A 26,976-nucleotide genomic window follows, 5' to 3' on the forward strand; every position below is an offset into this window, starting at 1 on the left:
TTCAGCGCTTTTCATGACTCCTCAGGTACTGAAGCAGTCAATGTCCAAATGCAGAAAGATCTGGACAATATTCAGGCTTAGGCCGGCAAGTGGCAAGTAACATTGGTGCCACACAAGTGCCAGGCAATGACCATCAGCAACAAGAGAGAATCTAGCCATTGCCCCTTGACATTCAATGGCATTACCATCACTGAATCCCCCATTATCAACATCCTGGAGGTTAGCACTGACAGAAACTGAACTGGAATAGCCATATAAATGCTGTGGCTACAAGAGCAGGTCTGGGGCTAGGAATCCTGTGGTGAGCAACTCATCTCCTGACTCCCCGAAGCCTGTCCACCATCTACAAGGCACAAAGTCAGGAGTGTGATGGAATACCCTCCAGTTACCTGGCTGAGTGAAGCTCCGACAACACTCAAGAAGCTTGGCACCATCCAGGACAAAGCAGCCACTTGATTGGCACCCCTTCCACAAACATTCACTCCCTCCACCACCGATGCACAGTGGAAGCAGTGTGTCCCATCTACAAGATGCACTGCAGGAACTCACCAAGGTTCCTTAGACAGCGCCTTCCAAACACACGACCATTACCATCTAGAAGGACAAGCGCAGCAGATACGTGGGAACACTATCACCTGGAAGTTTCCCTCCAAGCCACTCACTTGGAAATATATCACTGTTCCTTCAGTGTCACTGGGTCGAAATGCTGGAACTCCCTCCCCAGCAGCGCTGTGGGTGTGCCTACTGCAGCGGTTCAAGAAGGCAGCTCACCACCACCTTCTCAAGGGCAATTAGGGATGGGCAATAAATGCTGGCTAAGTCAGTGATACCCACATCCCATGAATGAATAAAGAAAACTGAGAAGGTTAGGGCTGAAAATAGTGCAGTGTATGTGTATATGGATTTTCAAAAGGCATTTGATAAAATACCTCACCACAGACTTATTCAGAAACTAGAAGCACATGATATTAAAGGGACAGGTATGAAATTGGCTAAGGACTGGGAGACAGAGAGTTGTGATGAATGGATGTTTTTCTAACCATAAAGAAATGTGCAGCAGGGCCCCACGGGGGTCGGTATTTGGACCATTGCTTTTCTTGTTATGTATAAATGATCTGGACTTGGGTTTAGGGAGTACAATTTTGAGTTTGAGAATGTTATAGAACTTGGCAACGTTGTAACTAGTGACCAGGAAACCAGCAGACTTCGGGAGGACATGGACAGACTGATAAGATGCGCAGACGCATGGAAGATGCCATTTAATACAGCTAAGTGTGAGGTGATGCTTCACACTTTGGGAGAAACAACATGAGGATGCAGTATAATCTAAATGGTGCTAGCTGGAGGGAAGAGCAGAGGAAGGGGTTGGGGGAGGTGCATATTCACAAATCTTTAAAGGTGGCAGGGCAAGTCGGTAAGGTGGTTAAATAAATACATGGAATTGTAAATAGGCACACTGAATAAACAAAAAAGGAAACCTTTACAATTCTCTGGTTGCTTCTCAGCTGGAGGAGTGTTTACAAATCTAGGCACCGCATTTTAGGAAGTTTGTCAAGGCCTGTGTAAAGGAGGTTTACCAGGATGATATCAGGGAGGAGGGAATTCAGTTATACGGAGAGATTGGAGTTGCAGAGATTGTTCTCCTTCGAGTAGGAAGGTTAAGGGGAATTCTAATTAAGGAATTCAAAATTTTAAGAAGAAGCAAGCAAAGATCAAACATTTAATCTAATTGACAAAATAGCTAGAGGAGAAATGAGGAGAAATTTCTCCACAGAGCGGGTTGCTATTCTGGAATACACTGCCTGAAAAGATGCTGGAAGTGGATTCCATTGGAACTTTATAAAAGCAAATGAACATGTATTTGAACAGCACTAATATGCAAGGTGATTGGGGAAAATAGTGGAGTGTGGGACTAAATTAGACATCTCTTTCAAATAGCTAGCGTAGACATGAACAAGCTGAATGACCTCCTTCTGCGCTATATGACGAACTGAAGGGTTTTTTTGGATAGATAGAATTTCTATCTACTCTGGCAATAAGCTCAGTATAAATTTGTTCCCTTCTATATAAACTCAGCATGTGTTTATATTGACAGACTAAAAATTCCACTGCATGGCAATGTGGTGCTTCCACCACTAGGTAGCATTAGCTCCATATTCTATGACACTATTATTAGTTAACAAAATTAAAACATTGCATTTTTTTTTATTCCCATGAGTGTTGGGACTAAACATTTGCAATGTTAAAATGTGAAAGACATGGAAGAATATTCTATCTCTCTTCATGTAGCACCCCTGTTATCCAAGGTTTGCTGATCATGGATGTCACTATCGGGCAAGGAGAAGAGGCAGGCTCCAAGAACTATCCCAGCCAGTACAGGGATTGAACCCACGCCATCAGTGTTATCAAGTACTATGTTTTGGTCATCTAGCTGAGCTAACCAGTCCCCAGGAGACAATATTACTAAAGAATTACCAAAGACTTGTTTTAGGGGTTGCATTAACCTGTGGTGAATTCCAGTAGCTCACTTCCACTTGCCTTCATACTTTTAATTTTGCATTTATGCTAAGCTGCTCCCTGCCACGTGTGTTTGTCCTGTATTTCCAATATATTTACTGATGGAAGGAATGGGCTGAATTATTATTTTTTTGCTTATAATATCTTCTATTTATGTTGTACTACCACAGGGTGAAATCCTGCTTCAAGAGTTGGGGAAATTGCCATTAAAGAATGTTAGTGTGCGCATTGCATCAAGTACACTTTCTTTTCCACATCAACTTTCCACTGACCTCAAAATTCTGAAAGAGAAAGGTGAGAACTATAATGCTTGGCAACCTACCTAATTTTCACTGGATTAAAAGCTTGTTACAGGCATTAGGAAATATAACAAACAGTACTGATAAGTGCTGGAGCCTGACATCAAACCAGAAATCACTAGAAACACACTGTAGGTCAGCCAGCCTCTGTAAAGGGAGAAGAGGAATTAAGGTTTCAGGTACAATCACCTTCCTCAGAACACATTCTGAGAAAAGCTCTTGCACTTAATATATTAACCTGCCTGTTTACTTTAGAGGCTGCCTGACCTGACGTGTATTTCCAGAAATTTCTGTTTATTTTAGGTTTCTAACATTTGTACTTTTTCTTTCTTTTACGTGCGGGTGATGTGTGGGAGTTAACCAATTCATTTTACAAAGCTTTGTTGTCAACAGTGCATTTTTGATATACTTTTGTTCTTTGTGTGAAAAATGAAAGCACAATTTTAGTTACTTTTTCATTTTGATTATTCTTTATGATCTGCAGAAAAAAGGACCATGATTTTTCTGCAGTGCAATACTGCTATCAGATAAACTAATAATACAACTTAAGAATTGCTGAAAAATTTCATGTTATCACAATTATATAAAGAATGCTTTCACTTAACCTGGTCTTTTCCCAGCAAGCATACTTAAAACATCATTTCTACCTATATACCTTTTCCTGTTTCTCAGTTTTTACCTTTCAGTTCTGCACTTTTTATTCTTTACTGCCTCCCTTTATTTCTTTTCCAGGCTCATATGACCTTCAGCATCTGTCTTTCTGTATATTTTTCTGGCCTAATCTATCGACATTATGCAATTGATATTAGCCAATTCATTAAAAAGTAGCATTTATTGCTTAAATACTTGCTGGTGAATGTCTTGCTTATATGTCTTGTGATTGCTTACAGTTAATCTTTTGCTGTATTGTTTGTAAGGATATGTTCAAGCTCTTTATGTCCTAGGGTACCTGTGGATGTGGGTTTGGGTGGAACCTGGAGACCAGCAGTATGACATAGATTGAGGGTTGGTGCTGCGCTGAAGTTATGTTGTCTGTTTAGTGGAGATTAGGGTGACAAGTTGATTTTAAAGAAAGAAAAAAAATAAAATAAAAAGCAAGTTAAATCCAGGGATGACATGCAAATGGACCCAAGAAAGTGGAGTGTTCCTGGGAGTGGAGTACAGGTGGAATTGTGTGCAGAACAGCAGCAGAGTCAAAGGGAGGTGTGTCCAGTCCCACCCCAGAGACTTCAGCACACAATCTAGGTTGACACTCCAGTGCAGTCCTGAAGAGCACTGCAGTGTTGGAGGTGACATTGGCCAGGATTTTTTCTATGACGAGTGGGCTGGGTGGGACCTGGCGGGGGCAGGCGTGGAGCCAATCTCCACCCGCGATTGGCTCCGTGCCACCATTTTACACGGGCGGGCCAATTAAGGCCCACCCATTGTCATGCACGGCTGGTAGCGCTCAGCGCTACCTGTGCAGGAAGGGGCAGGAGAGAGAGTTGGGGCCTGCTCTCTTCGCGCAGCATGGAGCTGCCTCAGGGAGATGAATAGGTAATAAAACAGGTTAATAAATGATGTAAAAATTTATTTAAACATGTCCCCTCACGTGACAGTGTCACATGAGTTGGGACATGTTTGTAAAGGTGAGAAAATTTATTTATTTGTTTTGTAAAAGCTTCAGGAAACTTCATCCCACCCTCGGCCTTAAGGTTGGATGGGCAGCGTTCCTAAATACTTTAATTACATTCTTAATGGCCTTAATAGGTCCTTAACATTTCGGCGGGTGTGCAGCCGACTCCAGCGTGTGCCCGCCGAACGAAATATCGCGATGACACCGGGACCCATGCCCGAAGTCATTGCGTGTCATTTTACGCATCGACGTGTTGGGCCAGCCCCCACATGCCCACCAGAAGATTCTGCCCATTATATCAAAGCTCCAATTACCCCCTTAGATGGCCATAAAGATCCCATGGCACTATTTTGAAGAAGAGAGGGAAGTTCTTCCCAGTGTTCTGGCCAATATTTATTCAACCAATACATAAGAACAAATGATCTGGTACATTATTGCTTTGTGGAACCTTACTGCATGGAAATTGACTGCCTCGATACCTACATTACATGAGTGACTGCACTTCAACAGTACTTCATTGGCTGTGAAAGGCACGATACAATTGCATGTTCATTCTTTCTTTTAAGTTCAGTCCAAGGCTCGTGGAGGCCAAAACATTTTTACATGAATGAGCATAAATGGAACTGCATGTTTGTGCAAGTGGTTTCTCTGATATTCTATTGCTGGAGACATCGGGTGTTCCCCTCATCACAGTTGTTATAGAAGGGACAGCTTTAAATGTTTTATGACCTTGAATAGGGGAGGTTTATGATTAATGCATCTGAAAGAAATCTTATGTTTTGCTGCAGTATTATGTGGCAGAACAATTATAGCCAAATTCATTTAGGGAGAAGTGTGAATTTGGGGAGAAAGATTTTCCTGATATGGTGAATTTTTAAAGAAGTGGAAAATGTTCAACTAGAAAAGGCAAAAGTAAAAATTGGTTCAATAATTAATTAAAGATAATTAACTAGCAAAGCAGAAAATTAATGCACAGACAGATTTATAAAGATTCTTCTTTCCAAAATCTTGCAGCCGTTGTATTTAGTTGGCTTTATTTGGTGATAAAATAATGTAGAATTTGCCACCGATGCTCCATATATTGAACACACTATTTTAAATTACAGGAATCCATATAAGGAAAGTGAATTTTCAAAAATTAATGAATGGTGTGCTTCACACAAAACTCTGGATTGTCGATAAGAAACATATGTATATTGGCAGTGCTAACATGGATTGGAGAGCATTAACTCAGGTAATTGTTAATTCTGTAGTAAAGCGCTCCTATTAATTATTGAGTCTCCAACATCATCCTAAATCCTCAATTGATAATGCGTCAATATTTCTGTAACAGGAAATTACTATTCCAACTTCATATCCTCAATCTCCAATCCTATTGTAAAGATAGCAGGAATCTTATCCAATTCTTATCTTTAGATAACATCAAAGACTATTCCACTTTTGTCACAACTTCTACTAATTGTTATGATCAGGTTTGGAGAGGTATAATGGCTTCCCTCACTCCTCGTTTGACAGCAACTATTCTTCTTAAAGGATATGCATGGCAGTTCAGTGAATGTGTAACTGTTTATGTGCTGTGACTGCAAAAAGACACAGGTTTTCTTGAGGTTTTTTTCGAAAAAAGAAAAATTTATCATACTTAGCCCAGTCTAAACGAAAATAATAAAAAGGCTCCAACTTTCATATACATATGCACTCAAGTTCACACACACAAAATAGATTACAAAGTGGGAGGATTAAGTGATATTTTAAAGCCCAATAAAGATTAAAGTTATACAGTTCTTGGAGACTGATGACATGGGTGGATCCAGGTTGAGCTCAGTTGTCCCCCCAGATTCAGCATCGAGGCAGTTGCTCTAACTTTTCTACCAGAGACAGCAGCTGCTGGGTTGATTCCTTTAAACAATCTCTGCCTGCTGCACGTGGATAACCAAACAACAGGCAGGGCTCAAACTTGAAAATTGGATGGGTAGAGCGAGATAGTTGCCACTTCAGCATCTTTTATGCTTCTGCCTGATCTGGAGAACACAGTCTCTTAAAACACAGAAGAAAGTTGGCTGGCTTGTCACGTGATCTTCTCTCATCAACTGACCAGTGACCCAAATATAATCATGGCTAGTGAATTCAAAATGCATGGTTTCAACTTGATTAGCTAATGGCTGGGTGAATTCCCCTCTCAGCCAGGCTCATTTGTCTGAAGTGATTATGTCTAATGCCTGTTCCCCACCCATTGAGTCTGGATGTCCTGCAAATGGCTCAGGAGATGTGGTTCATTCACATTCTTCTCAGGTGATTATTTTTGATAGGTTTGCTCCATTTAATGGCTTTGGAATTTGTCATTTACAGTGAAGTATATGTTTTGCCATCTTTGAAACTGCGGTTTCAAGTCACTAGAATGTTGCCTCAGTCTTTTTTAAAACTTAATCAGTGGTTTTCAGCCAGCAAATACAAAGTTGTTTTTGATATAAAGCACGGCTTCGCAAAATAATTGTCACTCAGGACAACATCTCAGGGTTATTCCCATGGAAATTGGTGTACTTGTATCGAGCATTACTATTTTAATTTATCAGAAATTTTGCAGATGTATTCTGATTGTAGGTATTTGCTATGAATGTAAAGAGCCTCCCTCCTCAGTACTATTCAGTTAGGCTCAAATGTTATATGGAGGATGCAATATTATGAAGAAAATAAGATTGTCATATATGAAAATAGGGCTCCTGGATGGCGGGTCAGTGTTCCAATGCATCTGGGATGCATTGCTAATTTCAAAGCAAGGGCAGGTGTCAGGGGCGGGGAGTTGGGAACCCACTCGCCTTCAATTAACTCTCTTGTTAAGCTCCTTGAGGAGCCTGTTAATGACTTGGGGAGGGCAAGAAGGTGATTTTGAAATCACAAATTGGAGAACCTGAACAGTCTGGTGCATGGAAGTTCTCAGTTGTCGGTTGCAATGCATGGAACCATTGAGTCATGTTAATGAAAAAAAATTTTGACAAAAAGGATTATTTTGTCAGAGAGGGTACAATATCTTTTCGTTGGCTGTTTGGCCACTTTTCTGCACCACAAGGCTGCTGGCCTTCTGAACACCTGCTTCCCCTATTTTGCAAGGCAGTGGCAAGCCCAATCGTGATTGCCTTTCAGGATTGTACTCGGGAGTCAGTTCCCACAGCTCGGTGCTTCTAATTGGGTGCCAGTCTCACCGCCGGCTCAATTAGGTAAACTGCATTTGAAGATAGCATCGCCTTAGTGATGCAGACATGGCACAGAGTCAGGACCCAGAAATGATCCAGGTGTCGAGTTCCCAACCCCAGACTGAAAATCAAACCCATGAGTATCCAAACTGTGCCTATGTTCTTGAAAATGACTACGCCTAACACCCTCAACCTCTCACCCGACTCAAGACTTAAAAATAAATATAGAAAGGGCTGCTGAGTTGAATGGGCTAATTGAATGATGTTGCCAAAATGCCAGCAATTTAAGCTAAATTATTCAGTTACTCAAGTGGCTCCAATTTTAAAGAGACAGAAATAAGAAATGTAATGCTCACAACACCACTAAAACCTAGAAATTTGTATTACTTACAGCAGCAATCTTTTTTAAAAATTCGTTCATGGGATGTGGGTGTCATTGGCTGGGCCAGCATTTATTGCCCATCCCTAGTTGCCCTTGAGAAAGTGGTGGTGAGTTGCCTTCTTGAATCGCTGCAGTCCGTGTGGTGTAGGTACACCCACAGTGCTGTTAGGAAGAGAGTTCCAGGATTTTGACCCAGCGACAGTGAAGGAACGGCAATATATTGCCAAGCCAGGATGGTGAATGACTTGGAGGGTAACTTCCAGGTGGTGGTGTTCCCATCTATCTGTTGCTCTTGCCCTTCTAGATTGTAGTGGTCGTGTGTTTGGAAGGTGCTGTCTAAGGAGCCTTGGTGAATTCCTGCAGTGCATCTTGTAGATCGTACACACTGTTGCTACTGTGCGTCGGTGATGGAGGGAGTGAATGTTTGTGGATGTGGTGCCAATTAAGTGAGCTGCTTTGTCCTGGACGATGTCAAGCTTCTTGAGTGTTGTGGGAACTGCACTCATCCAGACAAGTGGGGAATATTCCATTACTCCTGACTTGTGCCTTGTAGATGGTGGACAGGCTTTGGGGAGCCAGGAGGTGTGTTACTCTTTGCAGGATTCCTAGCCTCTGACCTGCTCTTCTAGTATTTAGCTGGCTAGTCCAGTTCAGTTTCTGAATGATTTATTTAGTCACCTTAATTTGTAGCAGATGGTATGAAATAGAAATTTTTGGTATACATTGGTATTGTTAGTTCCTAGATACAAACTTACATCAGCTATGGGAGCAGTAATTCAACATGATAGTTAAAAGTTTAAGAACAACCTCAAATTGTTTAAACCTAATCATGCATTAGTTGATTTGAATCAGGCAGATATAAAAGGTTTTGTTCAAATCACAAGCATCATGCTGAAAAAATCAACCACAAGGATTGATTTGAAGCAGATTCAAAAGTGGTCTGGTAATGTTAAAGCTACATTAGTAAATCTACAATTATGTGGGTGATTTGACTCTGATTACATTATCAAACATGGTCACAGATCATTTAATGTAATTTCTTACAGGTGAAAGAGTTGGGCGCTGTAGTTTACAACTGCAGTTGCCTTGCCAATGATTTCTCCAAAATCTTTGAAGCTTACTGGGACCTTGGACTGCCCAATGCCACCATTCCCTCACCATGGCCATCTTTTTATTCAACAAATTTTAATAAAGAAACACCTTTTGAAGTTAAACTGAATGGAACGGCTGCAAAAATGTACTTTTCAGTGAGTAGATACAAATGTTATGTTTTTGGGGAAATACACTTGTCAGACAACACAACCTGCAACATTCATCAAAATGTTGGCGTTGATATACGGTAAGGTGCTGCCATTCACAGGGGTTACGTTCCTGCGAAATTTCACAAAGGATGAAATCGTGAACATTCTTTATAACAGGAGTGAATTAGATAGGCTCCAGCCATCCCAAAATTTGACATGTTCGAGGGTTTTCTGACCTATAAACCAACATTGCTTTACATTTAAAGCCAGCCACATTGGCACTTGGTAGATGTGTCAGCCTGTCCTTTGCTGCTTTAAGACCAGGAGCTGTCTTTTCTTTTTTCGAAATGTAGTTCCTATTTGGCATCTTCTTCCAGAACAAGCCAGTTTTGTCTGCATTGACCACCTGCTCTGCCTGGCAGCCTCTCTCTTCAATGTATTCCTGCAGCACCTTGGGAAACTCTCCTGCAGCTGCATGGTCAGCTGACGCAGCCTCCCCCAACAATTTCACATTCTGCAGCCCAAAGTGCTTTTTAAAGTGGTCAAACTAGCTGCAAATCCTTTGGAAGGCAAAGGAGAGGCACCTTCTGCACCATCTCCATCATCAACTGTGACACCAGCATTACCCTCTTTACTACTCTTTATGTGCTGGCACAATTCAAGTGCTTTGTTTCAAATGATTGGACCATTAACTGGAGTCCTCCTCCTTTGATGCTGGTGCTCTATTCACACGTCGAGTAACTTCTTCATTTCCTCTAAGTGTGGATTTCTCCTGCTCACAAGAGTTAACTTGGCAGTACGACTATCAGAAACATTAACACTGGCCCTTAATTTCTCTTCAGACTGCCTAATGTGCCCAATTGTGGATTCAGTGAGAGAGTATTCCCCGGCCAACATGATGGCACTTGGACCATTTTTCAGTCTATCTAAAAAGATTGGGACTTTTTGTGCAAGTGTCATCACTTTCCTGGGACATTTTCTGCTTGGCTCTGACTCAGCCATTTTTAGTAAAGTGCTGCACTGAACCTGTACTGCAAAATACTGATTGGGAGTTACAGTGCTATAGCCTGTAAATCACAGCAAACCATGTGCAGTTAGAGACGGCATATGCGCACTGTGCACGTTCTACATTGGAAAGACAACATAGAAACATTGATTTTTATGGTCTCTAAATTCAGTCTTTTATTTACTTCAGGATGAACATATGTTTAGGTGAGAATGTTTCAATGTTAAATCGTGGATGAGCAAAGATTTGGGATCGTGAACTGTAATTGGGTGTGCGAACGCTTTTGTGTGGGTAAACGAATTCACAATGGAGGAGGCGTGCAAACAGCAGGTGTTGACTGTACAAGCTTTATAATGACTGCAGGATATGCTTGCATATTTCTTTTATAGACAGACCTTTTGAAGTCTGCACTGCAGCTAGGAATGGCCCCCTGCTGCTTCTTCACTGCCTTCAGTACCTTCTGTTTATCTATGCTCACCGCCTGGTGAGCAAAGCTCATATTACCAATGTAAATCCTGTGGTGGATGTACCTGTGCAAGTTTGTTACAGGATGTGTACTTTAATGATGGCTTCAGTGCTGTTACGCAGGCCTGCACCACTTCCTCTGGTGGGGCGGTTAGGCACTTTTGGAAGAAGAAGAATGGCATTTTACTGTGATGGCTGAGACACACCCTCTGAAGGAAAGCTAACGTAACTAATGCTGTTTGTATGGCATTTGTTGCAAAGTATGCACATGAGTGATTGAGAGCGGCAAAGAGAATAAGTAAAAAGTGAATGACACTAGCGTTGATATTTGCCAGCCTGCTGGACTTCAAATTGTCTATGGTTACGGGTGCAACATTACATGTTCATGCGCGTAAGGGATTTGAGCTGAAGGAATCTTCTGCTGCTTCTAGTCTCCAGTGTTATGAGCATCTTTTTCCTGAAAATAGAGAAGTAACATGACATGTTCTTCTCCTTCTTCAAGTAGCATCCTCAATTATTCAAGGGTTGCTGAACCCTTATATCTTTCAATCAAGTCGCCTCTTACTCTTCTAAACTCCAGTGGATACAAGCCTAGCCTGTCCAACCTTTCCTCATACGACACCCCACCCGTTCCAGGTATTAGTCTGGTAAACCTTCTCTGAACTGTTTCTAATGCATTTGCATTCTTCCTAAAATAAAATAAATGCCGGTGATGAGGCCATCGCACTGGCCAGACGAGGCAGGTGCACTCAGGACACCCTCATAGCCGCAAGGTTTGTGGAGGATGATGACGAGATGCAGTGAGGACAGTCTTGACATCCTCATCCGTGAACAGTTGACTCCTGTGTGGCTGATGGCAGCGCACATATCCTCAGTGCTCAGGCTCATGTCATGGAGACGCAGTGGAGGCCCTAATGGTCACTAGATTTCAGGAGGATGATGACGACATGCAGTAAGGACACTGTATAGATCTTCACGTAGCCTCTGAGAATGTCTGACTCCTGTCTGGCTGAGAGCAGCTCGCTTGGGCTCTGTGATCAGGGTCATCTCATAGAGACGCAGCCGTAAAACTTTAAACACACCTGATCCTTTGTCTGCCATCAGCACCTGTCCCCTTCAGGAGCACAGCATCACCAGTCACAGATGCTAAAGAGATGGGGGCCAGCCCCACCTTAAAGGTGCTGAGAGCACACAGAGAGAATGATGGAACTCTGTGACGCCTGCCCACTACAATATGGCAGCAATGACCAGCACCGCCGACGTACAGGCATCAGTAACGTGTCCAGGGAGTGTGAAGCCGGTCTATCGCTTTGGTCTGAATGTTACACCTGCAGGGACCAAGGTTTCACACCTGAGTGACACAAACACTGCTCATCATAACAAGGAGCCAAAGGCAAGGAGACATTCTTGGGAATTTATTTACAATAGTGAACATTAAGTACAAGTGATTAACACCCATGCCCAGGCTGTGCATTTACATCTTCTTAACTTTCCTAACTCTGCCACCATGTCTTGGTGCTCCCTTGACATCCACAGTGGAGGTGGAGGCAGTCTGTGATGTCCTTGGCTGGCGTCCTTTGGAGGGCTGAGACATGGAGGGCCCTTGCCTGCTTTCGGGATCCTGCTGTGTGGCAGTGGCACGCTCTTTAGCTTATGGAGCTGGAGCTGCTGGGGTCACAGGAAGAGGGGATTCGGATGGGCTGGACACCCCTGGAGTCACCTGGGTGGATGGCCCTGGGGTGTGCACTTGACGACCCTCCTCCCCGTCGGTGCCCAAGGAAACCTGGCTGACTCCTTGAGGGGAAGGGGTAGCTACAGTGAGACCACCGCCCAAGCCACTCACCATCCTGACTTGGAAATATATCACCATTCCTTCACTGTCACTGGGCCAAAATCCTGGAACTCCCTCCCTAACAGCATTGTACACCACAGGGACTGCAGCGGTTCAAGAAGACAGCTCACCATCACCTCCTCAAGGCCAGTTAGAAATGGGCAGTAAATGCTGGCCTCGCCAGCGATGACCACATCCCATAAATGAATTTTTAAAAACCCTCTCGTGTTGACACTGTTGGAGGCTAACTATGGCGTCAGTGATGGAGTTCAGCCCATGCAGCAGTGCAGGATTGCTATCCTGGACCGAGGTCTCCATGGTGGCTGCCATCCTACCAGTGTTGACCTCAGTGTGTTGGCTCTCTGGAGCTATCACCTCAGACTGAAGGTGAACAGATTCCTCCATCATGCCTTGCAATCTGAGGGGTGCAGCGGACATCCCTTCCTGATGTTCCTGAACTTGCCTTTGCAGCTGAGGTGTGTGTCTCTGCGCTGGTGGAAGGTGTGAGTGAGCATTGTGACGGGTCTTCAGTTAGGGTGTCATCAGATTCTTCCTCCGAGGTGTCTTGGGACTTGAGTCGAGGACCTGGGCCATGGACCCTCTCGACTGCTTCCCAGATGTGCCTGCAAAAGCAAGGAGAGGTAATTAGTGCGGAACAGGGGAACTGACTCACAGTATGGTTGCCTGATGGATGTTGCATTGCTGGATCCTCACTTGGTCGAGCACCACTGGCCTCACTGTCAGCACAGGGCCGCTCCAGATGGTCACAGGCCAGCTGGATGACTCTATTTTCAAAGTCTGTGAGGACCTTGATGTCGGGCATTCCTCCACCAGCCTGTGACCTCTCCCTTTTTTTGTGTGCCAGCTTGTCCTGCATGAATACAGATGGAGCAGGTGCAAGCAGGACACCTACCAGGCCACATGATAAGAATGCCTCACATGTGTGGTCACTGAGTGGTGCCATGGGTGGGAAGAGGGCCCGATCCACAGGGCAGATGAAGGTGTGTGTGAGAGAGTGAATGGTGATGTTCCTTGAACTGCCAGTGAGTGAGATCCCTGTGGAGTGTGATAGGTTTGTGAGTGTGTGAGTTGAGAGTGTGAGAAGAGTGACTTATCCTGGCAGAACAGAAGTGATCATTCATCCTCTTTTGGCAATGGGTGGTGTCCACTTTTCCAGGGTGTTGGCGCTGACCACCACTGCCACTGCCTCCCATGCTGGGTTGGGGACCTTGCTTGCTGGTCTTCATCCAGAGTGGGGGGGTAGAGGACTTCACACTGGGCCTCCACTGTGCCGCTAAATTTGGGGGTGGCATGTTTCTTCCCTTTGGCAGCCATGACTTCGCAGCAGTGTCCAATGCCTCAGAGAGTGCTAGTTCTGTGCGGGGCGCCCTTTAAATATGGCACCCGGATTACTGAAGGCCTGAAGGCGGGCGAATCAGAGGCCACCCCTCCAGCGTTCTGGCCTGTTTCCCGGGAATGCATTATTAATGTGGTGGGACGCACCAGGAATGGGATGACATGGCGCTAAAACCCGCCATTGCGGCCGGCAGGTAATCCTTTTTCCTGCCCGCTACCACTCTTTGTGCAAATCTGGGACGATTCCACCCTATGTGACTCCATGTTACTTGAGAAACCTCCTGAAAAGGTGATGCTACTCTCAACTCTCCCCCATCTGAACTTTCCCAATCTTTCAGCTACATACTCATGTGGATGAAATACACTGCTTCCAACTCTTAACAGCCAATGGCTCCAGCCTTCCATATTGCTGAGGTTGTGTCTTTGCTTTATCTCTTTGTTCCCCTATCCTTCTTACCATCCCACTTCTCCAACTGTACCCTCACCTCCCCTTTTCCTGTTCCCCTCCCACTCACCCACCATGACTCCTGTCCCCTCCCTATCAACCTTTCCGTTTCTACCTTTCCATTTTGCCTCCCTTTCGTCCCACCCCCTCCTTTTCTCCCATCTTTCCTCCCTCTTCCCTCTTTCACTCTTTCACTCACTCTCCCCTCTCCTTACTCCCTTTGCAACTCTTAATTCCCTTTCTCCTTTTCTCACCTCACCCTGCTCCTTTCCTCCTTCACCTCTCCTCCCTGTTCTTTTCCCATAAGTTTGGGAGCAAGCTTGAGGAGCATTGCTACGGACAGATGTAACCCTGCAGGGTTGAGTGACGTGACACTGTTTAATGTCTCAGTTGATCAGTTCCTTGAAGACACCACACTTAAAATAGGATCACGGATGATATAGAGAGTGTAATTTATATAGATACTTTATAACCATGTACCTTTACAGTATACAGAGACCATGATGTTAAGCCATTTTAAAAATCAGTCACTGTATTGTAAATGGATCGAAAAATGCTCAAGCACCAATTGAAACTGTCATTTCGCCTAGAGCTCACCTCCCAGGATGTGCCCAAAGGGTCGAACTAGTGACCTTGATGCTATTCTCAGTGGCATCAATGCTGCAAAGGAGTTTCTCTATGTTTCTGTCATGGAATATTTTCCAACATCACGTTTTCTACAACATGTAATGTAAGTAAAGCAGTTTACCAGTGCACCAGGGATACACAATAATAATACTTGTTTCATTAGAAATTTATACTTGTATGTGATGCTAAATCTCACTTTGCAATCTAGATATTGGCCACATATTGATGACTCACTGAGAAAAGCAGCTATTGAACGTCATGTTCACATTCAAATGTTGATTGGTTACTGGAAACATACCGATAAATCCATGCTGGCTTACCTTCGGTCACTGCAAGCTCTAGGAAATATCAAGAAAGTCCATTTTGACGTGGTGAATAATGCTTTATTTTACTAACATGTGTTAATAATTAATGAAAAGTTTATTCACTCTCAGCTAATTTTTAAATGTTGTTTAAAGGTCAATTTATCTGTGAGGATAAATACCAGTCTTTTAAACTATTAATTCATACCCTGAAGTAACTTCATATTAATACTGATGCGAGTAAAATGTTTAGAGAATTGTTATGAGAAATTATAATTACTTTCAATTTATTCAAAAATCTGGTTCATTACAATTCTTAGGACTTCCAAAAATTCTAACAGATACATTATTTTTGAACTGTTTTTTAGTTGTGCTAAGATTTGATTCATTTTGTTTATTTTATGCATAAAGTACACATTGTTGATGAATAGTAAGTTAACACCTTAACAATACCTCACAAATGTGACCTTTCTGCAGAAACTGTTCATCGTTCCTGTGGGAAAGTTTCGTAATATTCCTTATGCAAGGGTGTGTCACACCAAATACTTTGTAACAGAAAACGTTGCCTATATAGGTAAGAGCTTTATCTTCCATGCAATGTTTCTATGTCCGAAACCATTAATAAATGAGAAACATGGGAAAATTGTGCCATCAAGTATTCTAGAATGTTTCAAGAATTTAAAAAATGTTTAAAGGATAATGGTGGATTTAGGCATTCATGTAATAAGCTTTGATTGAGCCGGCTCTTGGGTGATTAAAAACTGGGTAATCATCCTCAATATCTGCATCTCAAAATAACTTAGTGACTAAAAGCATTGATGAAATTTCCAGGTAAATACACATTTCTAAATGTCCTATTCTAATTGCAATTGCTTTGAAATTATTCTAGAATGTTTGCCTATGTTGCAAATGTGACTGAACTTTGAAAGTAATTCTTTGGATTTTTTAAAATGTGTTTGTGGGACATGAATGATACTGACAACATAGTCTTTATTGCCCATTCCCAATTGCCCAGAGAAAATGGTAGTGGGACTTCTTCTTGAATCATTATGGTGCTTGTGATGATTCTGCTCCTACAAAGGTGTTAGGTAATGCATTCTAGGATATTGGCCAGCAACAGTAGATAAATAGTGATGTATGTCCAATCAGGATGGTGTGTGACATGGACCTGATAGTGTTCCCACAACAGTTCTCACAACTTGCCCCTCTTAGTTGGAAAGGTTGCAGCAGGGGAAAATGCTCTTGTAGTAGTCCTGATGAGTTGCTGCAGTGCATCCCGCAGATTGAAAATTCTGCAGCCACAGTGTGCCAGCTAGTGACGGACAGCGTGAATGTTGCACAGGATGAAAAGGTCTCCAGTCAAGTGAACTGGCATTGCACATTTTGAGTGTTATTGTTTCACCCATCCAGAAAAGTGATAAATATTCCATCACACTCTGGACTTGAGCTTCGTAGATGATAGGTAGGCTTTAAGGGATCAAGAGGTGAATCACTCATTGCTGAGTACCAAGCCTCTGCCCTGTTCTTGTAGCCATGGTGTTGAGATGAGGGGGCTGGACTAGTTCAGCTTCTGCTCAGTGTTGACCCGAGGATGCTGAGGGCAGGTGAGTCAGTGACATTGGTGCCGTTGAATGTCAAGGAAAAATGGCTGAGACTTTTTCTTATTCCAGATGATCAATACTTAACAGTGTGAAGGTTAGCTGCTACTTGTCAGCCCAAGCCTGGATGTTGTCTAGGTTCTGCTGTAGGTTGGCATGGGATTTTTCATTGCTGGAGCAGTTGTGAATGGAATGGAAAACTGGAAGCAGCAGCAAACTGACTTGGTCACCCCTGCCTTTCTGATGGAAGTAGTATCAGTCATGTAGCATCTGAAAATTGTGGGCTCAGGACATATTCACAAGGAGTGGCTGCCATGATGTCCTGAGACTTTGATGACCATACTTAGTCAAACACTGCCTTGTTGCTGAGACAACTATTTTACTTTTCCTCTAATATTCAGCTGTAGTGTCCATGTTCTGTTTAATGTTGTCATGAGCTCTGGAGTGGAGTCATTCTGACAGAATCTGAATCTGAACTGAGTGTCAGTGATCAGGTTAATGGTGAGTAAGTGTCAGGTGATGGCATCATCTCGATGACTCCATCCATCACTATATTGATGGTTGGGAGAAAGCTGATGAGGAAATAATTAGCCCGATTAGAATTGTCCAATTTATTGTGCATGGATTACAAGATTGTTCCTGAGTTAGCAGCTCCCTAGGCAACTCCTTACTGTACACCTCTATCCTTGATCATCTACTGTCAACATTTGCCCTTTCCCCACCAATGTCCTCTCCTCCGCTGTTTTAAGTTCCCCTGGCTCTAATAGTGGTTGCATTTTACCACTAGTTACAAGTTAACTCTGTGAACTATATCAACAGAAACAGATGGCCAGACATTTGTTTCTCCAGATGGGCTTATTATGAATGCTTGGCTGAGCTCCAATGGATTGGTTTAGCATGGGGTCTGTTTTCATAGCCCGAAGTTGAGTGTTTGCTTTGATGGATTGACACCTTTATGAGATTATAATACATTATTCTTTCTATGAAATGTTTCTTTCAATGTCTGTATGTTTATTTAGACAAGATTAAGAGGTGTAAAGTGAGGTAAAGCTTCTGTAATTGATACTGTAATTGTTCTGTTTGACACTTTCATAAAAGCAGCAGGTTTTTTTTTCAAAGCAGATTTTTGAATGGGTGTTTTTAGGTGCATTTCAAGACGTTATTATATGTTTCGTTAGTTCGAGGGTACATCTATGTTGTGGACATGGAGGATGCAGGGAGGCATGGGGAGTGGCTGGGGGTGAGGAGGTTAGGGCAAGAGGGCCTAACAGTTTTTGATACAACTGGGCCTATTACAACTAGTCCCCAGGTGAAGTCCCCCAATTTGTTATGATCCCGGATGAGATACCCCAAATTGTTAACTTCCCGAATGGGACCCCAATTTTGTTATGCTCCTGGGTGAGGAGGAATGAACTGGCTCCCCTTCTTTATTCAACTTCCTTGGTTGGTTGCAACAAGGTTAATTTAAATAGAATCCCTTCCCTCGTGGGTACCTTTTCTCAGTCCAAACATATTTATGTTTTAGAAGGAGCCAATTTAACCAGGCTTCCTTAAGTCAAAGAAAAACTAAGTTTATTAGTTACTTAAACCCAATAAAAAATAATAAAAATGCAACACACATACACACAGATCAGAAATGAGATGTTAAATTCAAAAATAAAAGTTTAAAAAAGTATACAAATCAGTCTTTGGTTTGTCTGTGAGGAGTAGATGGTGAAACGTTGTGGCCGTTAAATTGGGTGATTCTGAGCTGACTTTGGCAGTTGAGCAGTTGGTTTGGAGACACTTGGTCCTGCAGGTCAGCTGAAGGAATTGTCTTGTTTCCTCTTTGACTGTGGCTTTGCTAACTTGCCTCCTGTCAGAGAGAGAGGAGAGAGAGATTTCTACATACAAGCTGCAAAGTCACCTAATTGCAGTTCTTCTGCTGTGACCCCCACAGCACACACTAGCACACCAGAACTAGAACACACAGATCAGGTTTGCATCTGGCTTTTTAACCCATTTTCTTGTGTATTCCTGGAAGGGAAAAAAACATGTATTTCGCCCAGAATCTACTTTCTTTCAACTCAGATCATGTCCACATTCTGAGACATAACTCAACAGGAGATGGTTTCTGCTGGGGTGTGGCAATCAGTCTCTGTTGTCTCCACAACCAAAGGAGATTTAAGTTCAGTCTTTTGCATTTCAAGTGTCTCTATCTGAAGCAGGCCTTGACATCTTTTTATGTGCGACATTCCAGGGTGTCTCTGGACTGGTCAGCCAATTATAAGTCACATAGGAATTTTCCAGAAAGTGGTTACTGTATATTCTCATCCAGTTTTTGCTTGTATGTCATTTAAAAAAAAAGTCTTACTTAAAACGTTCAATATGTTCGTAAGTAATTCAATATGTTCAATATATAGGCCTTTTAACTAGCCTACCTCAGCACTCGCCTGCTTTCGTGCCACATGGCAAATGCCTCCAGAACCAGCGGGCCCAACTCCAACCCTTCCCCGCCTCGCTGGCACCAAAGTAAGGAGGGTGGCCTTTTAAAGGAGATGGGCCTATCAATAGAGGAAACTTCCTGACTCAACTTTTCTGCCTTGCAGACGAAAAGCTGGCCGAGAGTTTCTGGTCAACGATCTTTGATCTGTTTTCTGTGTGCCTATTTGTATGCGTGTTTTAGCTGCTTCTCTGAACCCGAGCCCCATCACTTTACTGGCCCCACCGGCAGGCTTGCCACCGGGGTTGTGGGGGAGGGCCTGTGAAATCTCCCGGGTTGCCTTTCCACCTGCTTCTGACCTGTCCTCTACTTTACGGGAGGCGGGCAAGGCCTCGTCCCAGTTGAGGCTGGCGGGAGGAGGCCAGAGATCTGGGGGAGGTTGGTCACACTGCTTGGGCCTTGGGTGAGAAGGGGCTGGGGGGGGCGGGGGAGCGGGCGACTCACTCACTGGCCTCTTTTCCACATTGGACTTTGCCCTCAGATCTCCACCCACTGGGTGCTCTCTACCACTCAGGCTGGTCCATCAAGACCCCCACCCCCCTCTTTCACACCCCCAGGACCTTCCATTACATCTCTGCTGTGACACTCCATAGCACTTGGATCCATCCTGGCTCCAGGGCATAGATTCGTGGGACTGCCTGTAGTCCCAGCAGTGGCCACCATGCCCGGTGGTGTTGGGAGTAGAGACAGTATTGGTTGGCAGATTTCTGAGGTGGGACCTCATTCTGAATGAGGGACAGGAATGCCACCTCCCGCCAATTGGTGCTGCTTGGAGCATTAAGTGGCAGCGGGGCAGCTATGATTGTTGGAGATGACTTCCCCGCTGACTCTTCAGCTGACGGGATGGGAAACCCCGCCACCCTTTAATACTCGCCCCAAGAATACAACTGTTGATGTTAATAGAGAATTACAACCTTATTGGTCAAATTTGTCTGATGTGTCTCACCCCTGAACCTCATTGTTCATATCTTTTAAACTGTTGAAACATATCTAATCCTTATCACCAATACATGCCTGCCCCTCCCCTCATATTCACTCTAAGACCACAATGCATTTCATCTGACTATTTGATTGAAAACTATTGAAACTCTTTCGAGTTATCAACAGTCAATGAATCACAGGCATAGATGAGCTAATTGCCAATCAAGGTGGAGGTTTAAACTTGGATCCCTTGAATGAATTATGGAAACTTCAGCCAACTATTTCATCTGGAATTATAGGGTAGCAAACACAAAGGATTGTTTGGCTTGTAAAGGAGATTCAACCCCCAATCTTCCTTACAAATGTACATTCATCAGATTTTGGAGAGGGTTGGGGGTGGTTCTATTTTGCTTCAAACTGTAAATGCTATATTAAATTATTAAATAAATCTTATTGGCTTCCAGGTACTTCAAATTGGTCTTATGACTACTTCAACTCTACGACTGGAGTGGGCCTGCTCATTAATCAGACTGCAGAGAATAATGAAGAGGCTGGTGATACAGCTCACCATCAGCTAAAGAGGCTGTTTCAAAGGGATTGGAATTCCAACTATTCTGTGACCTTGGATGATCTGAAAGATAATTCCAATTTTCCATTTAAAATTAATGGGCTATAATGATGCTTTGTAGGTGCCTTGCAGAAAAAGAAATCATCTTAACCCCCACAATCACACTTACTAGTTATGTCTGCAGGGATTTTGTTGGATGTTAGAGGGAGAAAGGGATTCAAAGTAAACCATTAGATTATTGAAAGTCCACTGCCGCTGGCAGGTATATTTTCCTGCAATATGCATAAATACAAGCTAAGCTGTTAATGTCATTTTGAATATTGGGAATAAAATAACATCGCTTTTCCAGTTAGTGCAAACACACTGTAAATTAAGATTCATGGCCTGAACTATTACATTTCTTTAAGCCCACACTGATGGGAAGTTATGAATGAAACAGTAAATCATTCTGTAATGTCAGGACACGACCTAAGGTTGTATTCACTTATATATGCTATAATGTAGCAGCAAAACGGTCTCCATTTTGCTGCAATGCTTGAAAATGTTGTGTGACGCTAATAACCACATTTGACATCACATTGGAGACACATCTCCAAACCCCCAGCACATCTCACCTGCAATCTGAAGGTGGTCTTCAGCAGTTTGAGTTCAGGAAGAGACAGGGAGCAATTGAAACGTTATAATATCACCAAGTGGCGATCTCATCATCTAGTCAAACTCATCCCAGCTGCCGGATATTTATTCATGAATATGTCATTTGGTCCAAAGAATTTTGAAGCAGTTTCCTTTCATTACTTGCTGTCACTTTACATGTGTTGTGCCTTCTGGTGAACATACTCCGTGTATTGTAATGGCAGAATGTGAGAGTATTAAATTTGCCATGCAGCAGCTCCACACTGTAAAATACACCAAACTCAGTTTGATTATGTATTTCCCTATGGAACAACAATTGCTGCACTTCATTGGCTGTAATGTGCTGTTTCCTGTATTTTGTAAATTTATGCACATTAAATTATATCTACCATCCCTTACGCTGTATAGTTAACACAGCATGGGCCTTTAGAACACTACTAAACACTCTCTTAGTAGTCATATGGCCACCTAGGCGAATTTCATATTACTACTGTAATATTACCCTTTAAAGAAATTATTTGAAAATATACATTATGAATCTAATTAACACAGGTACAAGCACACATTAGGTACAGATTAACTATCATAGCCATGACATAAAATTGAACTGAATTAAAAACAAATGTGGAACAGCTTATTCCATTTCACGCTCCAGAATGAGCCCTGGAAGACCCACTGCTCGCATATGTTAGATACAGGGACAAGTTCTCATAAAGGCAATTTTTAATGAGCTGTTTAAAAAGGGAATTCTATAAGTCCTAATCTTTTTGTTTGGTATAAAATGCATTGAAAAATGTTTTAATGTCGGAGTGGCCAAAGGCTAATTTGATGAATGCACTGCATGATAAAGCAATCCTGGCATGTGCACCAGGAAAGTCTCAGCTTGTTTTCTTCATCTGTGCTGCGTTAGCTAATCTCAGTTTAGATGGCATCTTTAAGACCAATACAATTGACCTTAATTTCTTTAGTTTAGCAAGATGGAGAGAGAGAAAAAAAACAAGTTCCAATTGTCATTCAGTGATCCTGCACTGGAAAGTGCTCATGTTTTCACCCTGGACAGAGACAGGATTGAGTTCAGTTCTCTTACCCCCCACCATTGAATAAACCCTCCAGTGCTGACTGTCCATGATCAGGAATGAAGATTGACCACCCAGGTGAGGTATAGAAGGGTTGTGGGTGCCTTTGGAGCCATGGCACGATGAACGTTAAGGGGAAAAAGGGGACACAATGTGACAGTGCTGATGTTGAAGTTACAGTTGTTCTCACACTACACTGCAAATAAAATTAAACATTCAAGGAGTTAACCTGTTTTTTTCATTCAATTCAAACAAGGCAATTAATAAAGTGACAGACCCTAGTCCTACAGTAAATTGAATTACGAATAACGTTACATAATGTGTGAAGACTTATTTCAAGTTCTGCATAATAATACAATGGACCTTACAACTTGAAATCTATTTTACTGAAATTTGCTATGAATGTATTAAATGAAACATTTCTGATATAAAATAAATAATTATCCTAGATCACCAAGATAATCAAATACTGCAAAATGAGCAAAGAACTAGATTTTAGGGAAAAGTTGTTTTAGGGGAGTTTCACCTTTGAAACTGGTTGCAGATCTAAGGGGAACTGATTAGCTTAGTGGTCAAGTCACTTTAGGCAGTATGTGGCCAATAATAATATTTGATAAACCGCAGCTATCTCCCCTACACAAAAATGAAATTTATTTTATATGAGGTAACAAATCAAGCAAGACTACTTGTCCAAGCAATTGGAGAGGTAGAGAGGGATGTGATAATTGAGAGATTTATAGTTGAAAACAAAGAATCTGAAGTTGATGCATTGAATAGTGAGGATTTGGTGAGTCCAGGGGAGTGAATATAATGTGAGATAGCATGCGGCAGTGAAGTTTTGATCAAGTTGGCACTTGTGAAGCACAGAACTTGAGAGAACAGTAAGAAATCTATTAAAAGTAATTGGGTCCAGAGAGGGCAAAGGAATAAACCCACTTTAGTGGCACTGAGTGGGGTGGGGGGGTGGGAAGGGGGTGGGGTGAGGTAGATGTGAAGGCTGGTGAAAGAAAATCATTATGGTGGTGGGTAGCATGTGGAGTTAGAAGTTAAGTTGAGGAGAAAAGAGGACACTGAGGGTATGCACCATTGGATTAGCCTGAATTGACTGCAATGAAGAGGGATGGAGTTGGTTCTAAGGTGCAGAATTTTGACTGGTGTAGAACAAGGTGGTTTCAGACTTAATTGTTTCAGACTTATTGATAAGTTGATTTTTTTCCCCTTGGATTTTGACTTCAGTATAGTTAATTATGTGGCACAGTTGCCATCCCATCAATTGTTTAATGACGTAAATGTCTTCAAAGACCTGGTAGTGTTTTGCAATTAATTTTATCAGATGCTAATTTGGCTGTGCATCTTAAGTTCCATTGTCACTTTATTAGTTAAATAGTTCTGATATTCCTGATCTCCTAATATATCACACAGTATGGAAAAGTCACATTGGATTTCTGCCATTTTCTTGATGTAAGTCAAAAATATCATAGAAACTCAAAACCATTTGAAGAACACTAATCGAATGTGAACAATATCTCTTCAGACATTGAGTATGGATGTGACCTTTGGAATCTTGGGAGATCAAAATGAGTCTGCTTCTTGTATCATTTCCATTACTAATGCCCATTAGTTGCCTAGGAAACCAGAGACTCTGTTTGGAATGAAAGCACTTAGGGGAATGAATTTTCCTAAAATTAATGGAAGGGGAAAGAGGTTATATAAAATAAATTTTGGAAGTGTTTTTTTTAATACAGGTGCTGGCAAATTAATATGAGTACCAGCCTGTATCCTGACATTAAATACATTAGTGTCTCAAGTTAATCTTGAGATACGTTCAAGCAAACCCTGCAGTAAGATACTGTGGACTTTTTGCCACATGTAGTGCAGACTAAAAAAACTTGTGATTGCTTCAGGCAAAACACACAACATGGCCATTATCCTTTCAGTGGTCCCCACCACCCTCCATTGTCCCATTCAAGTAAAATGGAAAATTGAGCATTTTTTGACTCGACAATCTGCCTCACAAGTCTGATATATTAGTTTTAAAAAAGTAGAAGTATCTAAGAATGATAATGTACTGTCAAAATAACATTGAGGTTAGTGTCATTGTTATTTATGTGCAAATGGTACAGCAGCTCCAAGCAAGAGGCAGATGCATGGTTAAATTCGAATATCCAAAACTCACTGCCTGAGTTGCACTCTGCAGTTAGCATCATGAACTGGTATTGTGCTGTCTGGCCTATCAACAAATGCATTGAATGGCATGAACTTATGTATTTGCATGGTAAGTACAAACTAAACTTGCCACAGAAAGTTAAATCATGTCCATTTCAGTCTAAGTGTTCTTTTAACAATGAGATAACTGTTAATTATTGCCAGTCAACCACTCTGGCACTTAAGAAGTAACTATTACAAGTGTGGAGTCTCATTCTCTGAAGTTTTAATTGTTGTTGGAGATTTTATAAGAATGTCAGGTTTTTTTTGCTTTTACTTTCTGTCTCTTTTTCTTCTTTTTCACCTAATCAAATATGTCCTTATCTTTATTTCTCTTTTTGTATTTGATTTGATATTGAATTCACCTGTTCTAATTCACACTTCCTTCTGAGTCCTTATGTTGCTTACATTCAGGCCTTCATTTGAAGCATGCAAGTTTTAGACAGTGACCATCTCCAACAAGGGACAATCTGATCATCTCCCCTTGAAATTCCATGGCATTAGCATTGCTGAATCCCCCACTATTAACATCCTGGGGGTTACCATTGAGCAGAAACTGAATTGGACCAGTCATATAAATACTGTGGCTTCAAGAGCAGTGTACAGGCTGGGAATTATGTGATGAGTACCTCACTTCCTGACTCCCCAAAGCCTGTCCACCATTGATAAGGCACAAGTCAGGAGAGTGATAGAATACTCTCCATTTGCCTGGATGAATTCAGCTCCAACAACACTCAAGAAGCTTGCCACCATCCAGGACAAGGCTCAAGTGGCAGCCCATCCAACGCTCCTTAGACAGCACCTTGCAAACCATCTAGAGGGACAAGGACAGCAGACACATGGGAATACCACCACCTGGAAGTTCCCTTCCAAGCCACTCACCATCCTGACTTGGAAATATATAGCCGTTCCTTCACTATTGCTTGGTCAAAATCCTGGAATTCCCTTCCTATCAGCACCACCACCTTCAACATTCACTCCCTTCACCACTGCTGCACAGTGGCAGCAGTGTGTACCACCTGCAAGATGCACCACAGCAACTCGTCAAGGGCCCTTCAACACACCTTCCAAACTCACCTTCCAACTCTACCACTTCAAAGGACAAGGGCAGCTGACCACTTGGTGGTGGAACACCACCACCAAGCTACATACCATTTATCACCATTCCTTCACTGTCACTGAGTTAAAATCCTGGAACTCCCTCCCTAACAGCACTGTGGGTGTACCTACAACTCATGAACTGCAGTGGTTCAAGGAGGCAGCCCACCACCCCCTTCTCAAGGACAATTAGGAATGGGCTATAAATGCTGGCCTAGCTAATGATGCCCACATCTCATGAACGGAAAAAAAATCTGATTGGTTAAGGAGATATACAGTTGCTTTCCCCGTTCACTCAGGTCACAGATGTTACCCTTGCCTCAGTCTTATCAGCTCACACTTTCAGCAACTTACAATGCAAAAAAAAAATAAACCCTAATGTGGCAAGACCTAGGCTGAATTGAAGGTGAGCTGAGAGATGGAAGAGTTGGTAAGGGAAGGTGTTGGAAGGGGGTCCTGATGTTGGCAGCTCTGCCATGGCATATTACCAGGGGCAGGGACCGGGAGGCCAATTCAGCCACTTAAGTGCCCAAATGAGGGCCACTTCATGTCCCTACTGGTATTTCACCTGCGTTTGGAGGGCCTGCCGCCATGTGGTAGGTAAACCCTGGTGACCTGTCAGTGGGTTCCTGGGGATGCCCTCCTTAATGGCTGTTCCATGGCTCATGGAGAGACCCCCTGGTGACATACTGCCACATCTGTGGCTACACAGCTGAAGGTGACCACCCACACCCCCATTACCGTGGCCTGCCTGGCTCTCCCCAGCTGTTTAGAATTAACTTGCCTGGTGCTCCCTCCTTCATCTTGAAGCCTCAGCAGTGGCCACTGCTAGTGTTGACACTGCCCAGGCTGCTAAGCTGCTGGTCCTCTGATTGGTCTGGCAGTTCTTGTGGGTTAGGCTGACGTCTTCAATTACCGCCACTGGTAAAATATCCGCACAGGGGCCCACCCTGGAAGTGGGACTTGTTTATTGTTGGAAAAATTTAGCCCCAAATCTAGTTAATGGTGGATGTCTTTAGCTGCCCTGTGTTATGACCACAGCCAATGTTATTTGCTGAGCAAACTAAACCCCAGAGGGAAACTTGTCTTACTAATCATAACCTTTTTTTTTGTATTTTGAA

The 26,976-nt window shown here is 42.7% G+C and overlaps 1 protein-coding gene across 2 annotated transcripts in view; it reads left to right on the plus strand.

Annotated features, from left to right (window-relative positions):
• pld4 (phospholipase D family member 4) overlaps nucleotides 1-22,775 on the plus strand; it is a 66,853-nt gene extending 44,078 nt beyond the window's left edge. For both annotated transcript variants that reach the window (XM_078562517.1, XM_078562518.1), the window contains exons 5-11: nucleotides 2,688-2,811; nucleotides 5,538-5,665; nucleotides 9,048-9,248; nucleotides 14,936-15,075; nucleotides 15,181-15,343; nucleotides 15,752-15,848; nucleotides 20,740-22,775. In XM_078562517.1, coding sequence (XP_078418643.1) covers nucleotides 2,688-2,811; nucleotides 5,538-5,665; nucleotides 9,048-9,248; nucleotides 14,936-15,075; nucleotides 15,181-15,343; nucleotides 15,752-15,848; nucleotides 20,740-20,951 — 1,065 coding nt within the window. In that variant the 3' untranslated portion in view covers nucleotides 20,952-22,775. The remainder of the gene's footprint in view (nucleotides 1-2,687; nucleotides 2,812-5,537; nucleotides 5,666-9,047; nucleotides 9,249-14,935; nucleotides 15,076-15,180; nucleotides 15,344-15,751; nucleotides 15,849-20,739) is intronic.
• The last annotated feature ends 4,201 nt before the right edge of the window (nucleotides 22,776-26,976 follow it).

The sequence above is a fragment of the Cetorhinus maximus genome, chromosome 18 (genome assembly GCF_964194155.1).
Source record: "Cetorhinus maximus chromosome 18, sCetMax3.hap1.1, whole genome shotgun sequence".
Lineage (NCBI taxonomy): Eukaryota > Metazoa > Chordata > Chondrichthyes > Lamniformes > Cetorhinidae > Cetorhinus > Cetorhinus maximus.